At 39.7% G+C, this 12,380-nt stretch overlaps 1 protein-coding gene across 1 annotated transcript in view; it reads left to right on the forward strand.

The window, feature by feature from the left end:
* The first annotated feature begins 360 nt into the window (after positions 1-360).
* The window catches only part of atp2a2a (ATPase sarcoplasmic/endoplasmic reticulum Ca2+ transporting 2a), a 34,580-nt gene continuing 22,560 nt past the window's right edge, over positions 361-12,380 (forward strand). The window contains exons 1-5 of the mRNA XM_034691585.1: positions 361-1,006; positions 3,658-3,675; positions 3,769-3,851; positions 8,252-8,356; positions 9,075-9,213. Coding sequence (XP_034547476.1) covers positions 889-1,006; positions 3,658-3,675; positions 3,769-3,851; positions 8,252-8,356; positions 9,075-9,213 — 463 coding nt within the window. The 5' untranslated portion in view covers positions 361-888. The remainder of the gene's footprint in view (positions 1,007-3,657; positions 3,676-3,768; positions 3,852-8,251; positions 8,357-9,074; positions 9,214-12,380) is intronic.

Raw genomic sequence — 12,380 nt, forward strand, 5'->3', positions numbered from 1 at the left:
TATGTTCTTTTAATGTTTATTACTATTATTATTATTATTATTATTATTATTATTATTATTATATTTTTATTTAATTAAATTTTTTCCCCTTAATATGTCTTGCCTTTGTTTTATTTCTGCTTCTTTCTTGTTTTTCAAATGCTGTAAAGCACTTTGGGTTGCAATTGATTTGTATGAAAGGTGTTATATAAACAAAGATTGATTGATTGATTGATTGATTGATTGATTGATTGATTGATTGATTGATTGATTGATTGATTGATTGATTGGTTGGTTGGTTGGTTGGTTGGTTGATTGAAGAAGGCGGATGCAATAACACTCACTGATGAATGCAAAGTCTCTGGTCTTCATGACATTTGAATGGGATGTTAAGTTTGTATTCCATCCTGCCATTTCCTGGTTGCTTCCTGTGTGTTTTTCATGCCTCCCTGGTTTGAACGTCGCTGACACTGTTCGTCCAATGATATGAGTCCACATGCAGCGCAGGGGAAGAGGGGCAGCAGTGAGGCAGTTTGATAAAATCAGACTGTCAGCACGGTGCGAAGACACAGCAAGCTGCGCCACGGTGAGGCAGGCAGGGCACGGGAAACCTGGAGAGACTGGACCGGGTGCATGCAGGCTTCCACACAGGACAGTGCTGCAGTAACTCTGCAACCATTTTCGGAAATTACAGGACATTCAGACTCATTTTCAAATCAGGGAAGATGAATTAGAGGAATTCGTGGGAAGAAGATCTTAAACACCTCAGACCGTGCTGTCGATTGCTATTCGAGTATACATGCTCAGTTGGCAAAGTCTTAAATCCAACAGTGTTGTCATTTTGAAAGCACCTGAAGGCACCATACAGCAGCATTTCGAGGGGAGCTGTGTGTGAAGGTCTTTTCCGCCATGGAGAACGCGCACACGAAGAGTGTGGAAGAAGTTTACAGTTATTTCTGCGTCAATGAGAGCACAGGACTTTCTCTGGACGAGGTGAAGCGTCAGAAGGAGAAATGGGGCCTAAACGGTAAGAAGACAGTTTAACACACTACACCACAAAACGCCTCGGCTTGTGAGTGAGGAAATACTGGAGGAATGTCTCGACATTGTATCCCAGTGTTTCAGGATATGTGGGGTAAAAGTCAGAAACATCATCGGCCCAGTCAGTGTTACCCGGCTGACGTCACCACAGGTCATCTCGAGGGTTTCCCATCTTTTTGTCATTGTTAGTCATCACTAGGAGGGCAGTGTTGCATTGTTTCATAGAAGGTCACTGTTAGGTAACTCACTGTTATTGTAACGTTACTGAAAATTGTGTCAGAGTAGCATGGCAACAGTGTTTCCTCTGAAAACACCGATAAACATTGTTTACAGTACAGCTGTGAAGTATGGTTGAGAACAGGATCTTGTACAGGGGCGTCAAACTCATTTCAGTCCAGGGGCCACATGCTACGGTGGCCCTGAAGGACAAAAACAATTTAAAAGATGAAACACTTTTACAAAGTTGGAGACAAATTTACATTTTGGAAAACATTTTTACATTTTATGAAACAAAATTACATCAGCAAAACACTTTTACCAAGACAAAAATAAATTTACATTTAAGGAAACACATTTACAAAAGATGAAAAACTTTTACCATTTCTGAAACAAATTAACATTCATCTGGATTCTGACACATGATGAAGGTTTTCCGAAGATATGACAGAGCTTTTACATAGACATGATGCTTTTTCCAGCTGAGGTCTGACACCTCTCTGAGACCTGAGGATGTAAACCATGTCCATCTCTGTTTGGTTTCTCTCCATCAAAACAAAGTAAATGACCCCTCACTTGATCACTTCCTGATCACTTCCGGTATTTGGTACATTCCCTTTCCGTAAAAATGAAATGTTATTTTGTTTCAGAAATGGTAAAAGTGTTTTGATCTTTTGTAAATCTGTTTCCTTAAATGTAAATTTGTTTTGGCCTTGGTAAAAGTGTTTTGCTGATGTAATTTTGTTTTATAAAATGTAAAAATGTTTTCCAAAATGTAAATTTGTCTCCAACTTTGTAAAAGTGTCTCATCTTTTGTAAATTTGTTTTGTCCTTCAGGGCCACCGTAACATACAGCCCAAGTTGATCTGAAGTGGGCCGGGACAGTAAAATATCATAACATAATTACCTATAAATAATGAAAACTCCAAATGTTTCTCTTTGTTTTAGTGCAAAGAAGTACAAGTACATTCTGAAAATGTTCACATTTAATGAACTATCTTTGAACAAAAACAGCTGTTGAATTTTTTGCCACGATGAGTCTTATAGTGGGGCCGAATATTTCATTGTGTTGTATGCAGGGGTGTACTGCTAGTAGTGACGGAGCGCACCTGTAAGGGCACGCACATATGGAAAGCACGCGTACAATATGTGGCTCCACCGTTCCTACTGTAACAAGTTTATGTATACATAAACTTTACTGCTAATTGGATCATCTTATAGTGCTCTAAAAATTATTTATGAATCTCAACCAGATTATGCAAACAACAAGTAATCTATTTTCTCACTTTGAGAAAAAAAGTCCCAGAAAAAAGCACAGTTCAGGTGCGCTCCGTAAGCACTATGATTTCATGGGACCCCCAGAGGACAAATTTGAAATAGCAGCTACTTTTATTGAAAAAATTGCAGTTAATCAGAATCAGAATCAGAATCAGAATCAGCTTTATTCGCCAAGTATGCTTGAACACACAAGGAATTTGACTTTGGTAAACTGTGCTCTCTTTGTACAAGGCATAAGAATAGGAATAAGAATAAGAACTACAATAAAAAATAAAATGAAATATAATAACAATAACCTTAGCTATAAATACAAAGAAACAACAAATAGCTTGACTAATATGTACAGGCTAAAATAACTAATGTCTGTTAATGTCTTCTCTGTAATTTTTTCACTTTGCAAAGTTGTTCCACGGGCCGGTTTTGGCCCACATGCCGTATGTTTGACACCCCTGATCTTGTAGGTCGTCCCAAAGCTAAACTGCAACACATCAGCCATTGTGCAGAGGGATTTGGCAGGGATTTGACAATGAACAGTAGCCACAGGAACACTAGAGTCACACTATACTTCAATGTTAATCTCTGATGTTCCAGCCTTTAACATCTGTTTTATGTTACTATCACCTGGGAGGTCATGGAGGGTATGCTGTAAACACTCTGACCTTTAAAGTGATTGGAGTCTTCTTATTGGTCCTGCTGTGTAATACAACTTTTAAAACTTGTATGCTGTAGTTAGAGATGTAATCCTGACGTATGAATTACCTGGAGCATTAATTCATGTAGTTGCTTTATGATAATGAAATTGACCTATCCCCTTACTTTCATGTGTTTCCAGTACAAAGTTCCTCTATTGTATGTGTGCTCAGTTAAACTTAGATGATGTGGGTTGTTTGTACACTAACCTGTTTTAGATTCAGCTCCCTCATAGCCGGATAGAAACCCTCACAAAGCGTGTACTAACCGCCTCTCATTCCAGGAGTCAGATCCATGATAAGAAACAGGAACTGTCAGGCATTGCTCCGTCTGGCAAACACTGTAAAAGTCTCCACAAAGCACTTACCTTTCTTTTCTTTTCTTTTCTGTCCTTTTTTTATTTTTCGGCTGTTGTCTTTGCGCTCCCGGACTGACTCCCACGTCCCTTCACAGAGTTACCAGCAGAAGAAGGTAATGACTCCCTGTTACTGACACTGTCACTTGAACATTTTATGACACTTTTCTGTTATTTACCTTATGACTTACTGACTCTTATTTCTGCAGGGAAATCTTTGTGGGAGCTTGTCCTTGAACAATTTGAAGATTTACTTGTTCGAATTCTTCTGCTGGCTGCATTTATATCTTTTGTAAGTGTATCACTACATTTTCTACACTCTGAATTGGCTACTATTTTAACTCTTTTTATGCCCACGTCACTCCTGTCTCCTACTTTTTAGGCTCTCTATTAAAAACTAGATGATATAAGAGGTTAAGGGAGCCTCAGGACAAGTCTCCACAGACTCCATGTAGCTGTCCCTTTAGACCTCAGGCTTAGAGATTGTTTATACTCACTCAAAACTGCAAATAGGTTTAAGATAAATTGCCGTGTGTCAAAAGGCAGACGAGCGTGTATGCTGTGCATGGTGTTGAAGTGTGAACGTCTTCAGTTTGTGTAACCCCTCTGAGGTTTCACTCACGTATTAGCCAGCTGAACAGCTGAGAAGGCTTGCGACCGATCTAAGGAATGGTGACAACAGCAGTAACAGCATTGAGTTGCTATCAACATGTGCCAAGTAAGACATTTGAGTTGTCAAGCTTAACTGCTGTGTAAGGACTTACCCCAGTTTACCTCAGGTATCTGACTGTGAGTGCTTAATAGATAAATGTTTAATAGTCAACTGCCTGTGATAGTGTGAGTGTGTGGGTATGTGTGCCCTCTCCGAAGCGTAATCTAGTGCAGAGGTTCCCAAAGTATGGGTCAGGACCCCCTGGGGGATTGAAAGACCCATATGGGGGGCCATGAGATGTCTTCCAGAATAAAAAAAAAAAAAAAGTAATCTGAAAATAGCACATTTTACTAGTGATAGACCTATATGTTTTTTTTCAGGGCTGATACCGATTATTAGTAGTCAAGGAGGCAGATAACCGATATTTGGAGCCGATATTAATTTGCAGTAAAAGGGGAAAGTATTGGCGTCAAAAGTTTGAATAATACAAAATCCAACACTTAACTTCGTTTAAATGCCTTTAAGCATAAGTTTATTAAACAGCCTTTCCGATTTGCAAAATGTTATAGTTTTTTTTTTATCTTAGACAGTAGACATCTTTGTTTTAAAATTCTAACAAAAAGAGCAGGGAGCTCCCAGGCTCAGCAGCATGTCTTATAAAATGAAATGAAAACTTAAACAAATAATGATTTAGTGAATTTTGAGCCAAAATAACCCAGTTATAAATTTATCTCTTATTGGCTGTCAGATTTTTGAAAAAGGCTGATGCAAATATGCGTCAAAATGCCGAATATCAACGCCGATAATCGATCTATCCCTACATTTTACCCATTGTAGTAAAAAATATTGACAAAAATTGCAGCTAAACTTGAAATAAAACCTTGAAATTAATAGGGATGTAAAGATATATGGCAAGACGGTAAAATATTGATACAAATAAGGGTGGATTGAAATTGATTCAACATCATTTGTATCTGGATATTATTCTTAAACAGTAGAAGGCGCTATCTGCATTATGCTCCGCTTTTTCAACATCATTAAGTCTCTTGTCTCGTCACTCGCTGAGTGGTGGTGTTTTAAGTTTAAAGTATGTTTCAGAATCAGCTGACTGAGCACAGCGGAGGAGCTCAGCTGGGGGCTGTAGCTGAGTGACAGGTCTCCATGAGCGCTTTTTTTCACCTCAGGACTGATTCTGACCCGGTTGCACTTCCAACTGACACATGACTGCATTCAAATGCTTATTTTTCTCAATAAGAAGGAGAAAACTGGACACTGTGAATCCAAAATATGATTCTGTTCAGTTGTCCTGTTGCAGTAAATCCACATGTCGTAGTCTGAGTCTTCACTCTATGACCATGCGTCCACAGAGTTTATTTATAAGCCTGCTCATCATGTTGATATTCAGCGTGTTTACATTTTGAACACCTCAATATGATCGTAGCTGTTTAATACTGTCAGTAATATACATTGTGTTGTGAAGGAAAATTTGATTATTCAAGAAAATTAGTTATCAAAAGCATCAGTAGCAGTAGGTTAAGTCATAACAGCACAGGAAACACAGACACATGCTCATATAGGTAGGCTTGCACCAATATTTTGGGGTTGCAGTCTGAAAAGTTTGGGAACCCATGATCTAATGAACATTATCACATAGCATTAGCACTTCATTGTTGTGCTGTCAAAGAACAGTGAATTAATCCCAAACTTTACACGTTTTTATAGAAATGTTGTGTCATGTTGTCTTCTGTGATGGATCAAAGTGTGGACTCGGTCTTTGTTACTGTTAAAACCATGATTCATTTTAACAAGCTGACTTTACTCACATTCACTTAATCCACTGTACAGTAGAAGCACAGATGGCTGAAGAACATTTTGATAAGTGAGGCCCCCTGGTGTGTGTGTGTCTGTGTGTCTCTGTGTGTGTGTTTGTGTGTGTGTTTGTGTGTGTGTGGGTTGGTATGTAGCGTGAAGTGTCCTGTCAGGTGATACAGAGGTGTCAGTGGCTGCTGTCTGACAGGGGAACAGAGCACCACTCAAGACCAAATTTGGGCCCTCACCCCTCAGTGGGAGGGCTCTCATCAGACAAACCCAGATGCCCACCTCAACATGAAATACATAATCCCTGCTTTGTTTCGTATGTCTGAAGTAAAGCACGCTAAATTTAGTCAGATGGAAACTGTTGACTAACTTTGAAAGCTGCTGAGAGTGTAGCTCTAAATCAGTGAAGTTCTTTTTCCATGTTACAGTTAATGCTGAGAGAAGCTATTTATGATTTGTTCCTTTTTGAATATCCATTATTCACCAGATTAAGGGCTATTCATGTTTTTATTTTTTATACACTACCAGTCAAAAGTTTGGACACATCTTCTCATTGAAGGGTTTGTATTTATTTTAATTATTTGAAACATTGTAGATTAATACTGAAGACATCAAATCTATGAAAGAACATATATGGAATTATTTAATGAACAAAAAAGTGTCAAACAAACTAGAATATGTTTTATATTTTAGATTCTGTAAAGTAGCCCCCTTTTTCCTTCATGACAGCTTTGCACACTCTTTGTATTCTCTCAGTCCGCTTCATGAAGTGGTCTCCTGGAATGGTTTCTAACTAACATGAGCCTTGTCAAGAGTTCATTTGTAGAATGACTTGCCTTCTTAATGTGTTTGAGACCATCAGTTGTGTTGTTCAGAGGAAGGGTTAGTACACAATGGATAGCCCTATTTGACTACTGTTGTAATCCAGATTATGGCAAAACCAGATTATTACATAGTTTTGATGTCTTCAGTACTAATCTACAATTTCAAAAATAATTAAAATAACTATAAACCATTGAATGAGAAGGTGTGTCCAAACCTTTTGACTTGTAGTGTATACATTAACAGAAATATGGCCCAACAAAAGGCTGACAAAGTGATTACCAACTACTTAGTCCTCATAAGGCTGATATATGAATCATCATTGGTGGCATGTGATCAAAGAATTAATCCTTTTCATGTTTTTAACTAGCAGTTTAATCTGCAAAACAAATAATTTCTAACATTACTCTGAGCTTTATTAAAAGTGGTATGCATTTTTTTGTTTCTTATAAATAATAAAATATTTAAAATAAATCAATATAATTGGTGAGGACAGTTGTTGGTTGCAGCCCTCGTTAAAGGCCGATGAATATAAGCCTATGTGTAATTTTGTGATGTGTTCAGTAGAGTGCAGCTGAGAGTTATGCTTGACTTGAAGTTATACCATTAATATGTCCCTGACACGTGCCACAGCAAGACTTTTAATCTCCTACTGAGGTTAATTGCTTTATTACATTATGGGGTATTAACAAATTGCCTGTTAGACGCAAGCTAATTTTAGGCTCATTTTCCCAGAAACAAGTCAAATGAGACTCAAAGGTGGAGCTTTTTTTTTTTTTTTTTTAGCATTAAGAGGTTGTTCTGAAGAGTTAAACAGAGGTTGAGTAAATAGAAATAAAATTAATTGTGTCACTATAGTTCTCTACACAAGACCTGTAGATGTTATTTTAATATCTAATTTCTGCAAAGAAGCTGCATGCCTACACATTTTAAATGGCCTGTGCAATGTTGGTATTTATGAAAACAATAACTGCAAACATCCTCAGGAGAACAGGAACAGTGGCACACTTGGATTTCTGTTCTGTGACATGTAGACTGATATTCAGAGTGTTTCTGCTCTTATTTCAAAATTAAAACTCCAGCTTAGGAAAGTGTTGAGGTTGAGTGTTTAACTCCAGGTGTATGATCTGAGGTTTATTACCAGGTACGTGAAGTTTTATATGAGAAATGTATGGGATGATCCTCAGCTGTTTACCGTCTCTGGCTTTGATGTCAAGCTTCAAGCTACTGACAGACAGCTAAATCCAAACAGTAAATCTGCTGCAACAAAACCCTCTCCTGAAGGGATGAGTAAACCTGTCTGCTAATTAAAATGCATCATTTTAACTTTAAGGCTTATATCAGGTCTATGAAATGACTTCAATAAATAATGCTGTGTGTTTTTTTTGTTCTGTTTGCAGGTCTTGGCCTGGTTTGAGGAGGGAGAAGAAACAATCACAGCCTTTGTGGAGCCTTTTGTAATTTTACTTATTCTTATAGCCAACGCCATCGTCGGCGTGTGGCAGGTGAGGAACTTGTCTTAAGCCTTTGTATTTCAATCCCAGACAGTGTGCTTTATGTTTTGGGAAAAGGGGTGAGAATACTTAATAATTGAGCTGCAGAATGATGACTTTCCTGGAAAATAGTTCACACGTTATCTGCTTTTCTTCATGTGCACAAACCTAGCTTTAGTATTTTGGCTGCTGGTTTTGATGTAGACCCTACTTTTGCATCCAACTTAAATGTATCTATTGCACAGTTTCAGTAAAAAGACTTAAGGACATAAAGACATATTTGCAGAGTGCATTTGAAAACATTTGCTAACTGTTATCCCTTAACATCAGTGCAGATGGAAACTTATTTTTGTCTTGTGTTGTTATGAAACAAGAACAGTCTTTCTCTGTAACGCTTTATTTCAGGGAGGCATTTTAAAACATTGTGTGGGCAGTCAACTGAGCAACAGAGTTGTTTTGCTGATAAATGATTAGGATGCTGGTGAAGGGTATAATTACTAAGGGGGCAGTAAATGACCAGATTCATTTGATATTTTCCTACACAAAACATCTAATCTTCCCCACACCAAGACCTGATAGAATCAACATCCAACTCTGAATACTCTGTGCCTCTTCAAAAGAAAATGCTCTCACACATTTCGGTCCAGCAGAGCCAAGAACAGACGAGCCTTAGTTTCTGTGATATAATCAGTTCAAAGCTCTGGCACTGAATCTGATTTGCTCCTCTCAGGAACGTAATGCAGAAGATGCAATTGAGGCACTTAAGGAGTACGAGCCTGAGATGGGCAAAGTGTACCGACAGGACCGGAAGACTGTGCAGAGGATCAAGGCCAGAGACATCGTGCCGGGAGACATCGTGGAGGTTGCTGGTAGGTTTACTTGTTTTTGACTCAAGCACTTTGTTTAAGTGAGAGGTGGGACATTGGTCATAGGCGTTATAATTATGTGTTGACCTTTATGTCATTCAGTGTGTACATCTGTCTATTTGTCTGTCCTATTATGGTGAATGAGATATCTCAAGAACACCTGAAGGGGATACCTTGGTGAATGCAAATCTGGTCACTCAGACTTTGCAGACTTTTCCTCCCAAGAAGATAATAGTCTGGAACATTTACTACAAGCAGGGTGATGACACTGCTTACACTGAGTGGAGTTTAATGACTACTCATCTCTCTCAGTTGTCTTTATGTTTTTCACCATTTAATTTAAGATAGTCAAAGTGTTCTCAGACATGTTTTGGTGATAAAAACCCAGAAACAGTCACATTGATGGAAGAGTCGGTTTGACAAAAGCCTCTTACACAATGCAACTGTGCAACAGCGCAGGAACCAAGTTCCCCCATCACTACGCCTATGTGCTTACGCATTGCACCCTGAAACAGCATGATTTTGTTGTTCCAGTGAGTTATTTCACAACTGTGGGAGCACAAGTAGCATGGGTTATAAACACACAGCCCTACCAGCTGTAACATCGCACATCTACTCAGTCTTCCCCCTTTAACACTTCTTTTACTACCTCTGAGGGAGAACATGTCATAACATATTGCAGGGGTTCCCAAAGTGTGACCCCCTGGGGGGTTGCGAGACACAAATGGGGGGTCATGAGATGCCTTCCCGAATGTTTTTGTTTTTTTTAAGTTATCTAAAAGTAGTACATTTTGCCCATTATAGTAAAAAATATTGACAAAAATAGAAGCTAACCTTGAAATAACACCTTGAAAATAGAAAATGTAATGAGTTTTCTGCCTTTCTTTATGCCAGACGACTCCTAAGTTTATCAAAATCATCAGTAGCAGCAGGTTAATTCATAGTGGCACAGGAAACACAGCCACATGCTCATATAGGTAGGCTTATTTTCTGCAGACCAGCTAAATGAAGCCACATTAACTCACTCTGAGGGATATTGGGGTCACGGGTCTTTGGCACCTATATTTTGGGGGTCGTGGGCTGAAAAGTTTGGGAACCCCTGATATATTGAAATGGCAGTATGTAAGAGCCAACACATAGCCTGCCACTGTGAGATATGTGTGGAAAAAGTGATAATTCTAGTCTTTAAATGATGAATAAAATTATGGGAGTTCATGTGCGAAAGAGGCAACACTCTTCAGAAACAGACCAAAGTTCTCTGGTGTGTTCAAGGGAATAAAAAAAACCATATAGGAATACTTTTAAAACTCTAACTTGACTGGTTGGTGTTGGTGAAGGTTCACAACCTTGAATTTGTAACGGTATCCCTGTCCTCCGTTCTCTGCTGTGGTTTGGCACAGCCTCAGGTAAAGCCTGCTGTAGACAGATCAGTGAGTCCAGGTGTGGTCATGGATCATATTTAGCTCATGCTTGAATCCAAGCCTCCCCCATCCCCATGTGCCGCTGCAGAGGTGACTCACCCTGTAAGAGTGATGTATTTTGAGAAGTTCGATTTAACCCATTGTCTCAGAGGGCTGGGCATTCATGCTTTGTGTCTGTGTGTATTTGTACACGCACATCCAGTTTTAGCACACGAGCGCTCTCCCTGTTTCGTGTTTTGGAATCTTGTTGTAAAGCTAAAGACATTTTTCAGCATCGTGGACAAATAAAGTATTTTCTCTTCTCTTCTGGAGGAGCATGTTGCCATTGTGTCCTCATAACTTGTCCTAACTCAACCCTCCACCCTCCCTTAAAGAATGTGACCTGGCTGCTGGAGTGATCCATACTTCTAAGGTCCAGTCAGCATATTTCAGCGGCTCCATTTCTCAAGGATGTTGACCTTTAAATTATAAGAGTGATGTTTGTTGCACACATGTATGTCAAATTTTACAGAGGTATGGATGGAGACAGATGTGTGGAGGAATGCTGAAGTCCTTGAAACAGTAGCGTTATCTTGATACTCCGTTTAACCCCGAGCCCCTGAAGTGATGCAGAGTTTTTCAGTGCATGGTGGTAGCTTTTATTTTTAGCCATCATAGTCCGGTGAGATTATGGAATGCCATATTTATAGAGGCTATGACAGTCATGAAGATGACAGGTGTCTGGTCCGACCCGCTGCACGCCCCTCCCATCCTTCCTCTGGGGAACACTGCCACTGCTGGGGGCGAGGGACAGTGTTCATTAGGACACCTGAGTAACCTTGACAAGGACAAACGGAGAGGGAGGGAGTGCAGAGAGAACCGAATGAAGGATTTGGTGGAGGGTTTGTAGTGCTCACTATGACGGTTCTTCTTGTTAACCAGAAAGTGGAAAGCTTAATTATTTGGCAATGGTTAAAAGAAGAAATTTGTGAGCCAGATGTATTCTCCTCTTTCATATTTGGATTTGTTATCTGAAGACTCCTGATGAAGGTAGCTGGAGGCTTTGCTGTCAGCAGCAGCTCGAGGCTTAGTCAAAAAACTCAGCAACAGCGTCTGTTTTATCCTGCAGTCAGGAGAAGCCCATCATCTCTACTTTCTTCCCAAATTCTCAAAATATCCACCACAATAGTTTCTGTCAGCCTCCTTTTTGATGAATATTATTTTCCTGAAGCTTCAATGTGACCCCTGCCATGCAGAGGAGGATTTTGATGACGCAGATGCAGGCTGGCCGGCTGCTGAGCCGAGCCAGAGGACACTAAGACGAGCCCTGTGTGGCTGCCTCAGCCGTGAGAAGAATAGCCTGCAGCCAATCAGTGCTGCTCGCTGTGAGGGCGCTGCTGTGGGTTTGAACACTGCCTCCTACTCGCACCTCATCCCTCATCAGCCTCCCAGCCGCATGCTCACTAAAATTATTTTCAGAATCATGGAAACTAAATTTTGTTTAACGACTCCTCACTGATTTTTTTTAATGTTTGCTTTCATGTAGCTGTTGAGCGCAGAGGGCTCCTGTCGCCTGTCTGCTGTTCCCCTAAGGTGACTGCTGTTCACTTCTCTAACTGTCGTGGACGGGCTCACACAAGATGTTCTCGCAGCCATCATGCACTTCTGGGACTGACAGATAAAATCCCCCTATTTGTCTTTACGGCTGTTAATGTGGTAAATGTTTCAGCCTGAGTGAAATTGGCCTTTGTTGTGAACATATACTTCTTC

This window comes from Notolabrus celidotus, chromosome 9 (assembly GCF_009762535.1).
Source record: "Notolabrus celidotus isolate fNotCel1 chromosome 9, fNotCel1.pri, whole genome shotgun sequence".
In the NCBI taxonomy this organism is placed as follows: domain Eukaryota; kingdom Metazoa; phylum Chordata; class Actinopteri; order Labriformes; family Labridae; genus Notolabrus; species Notolabrus celidotus.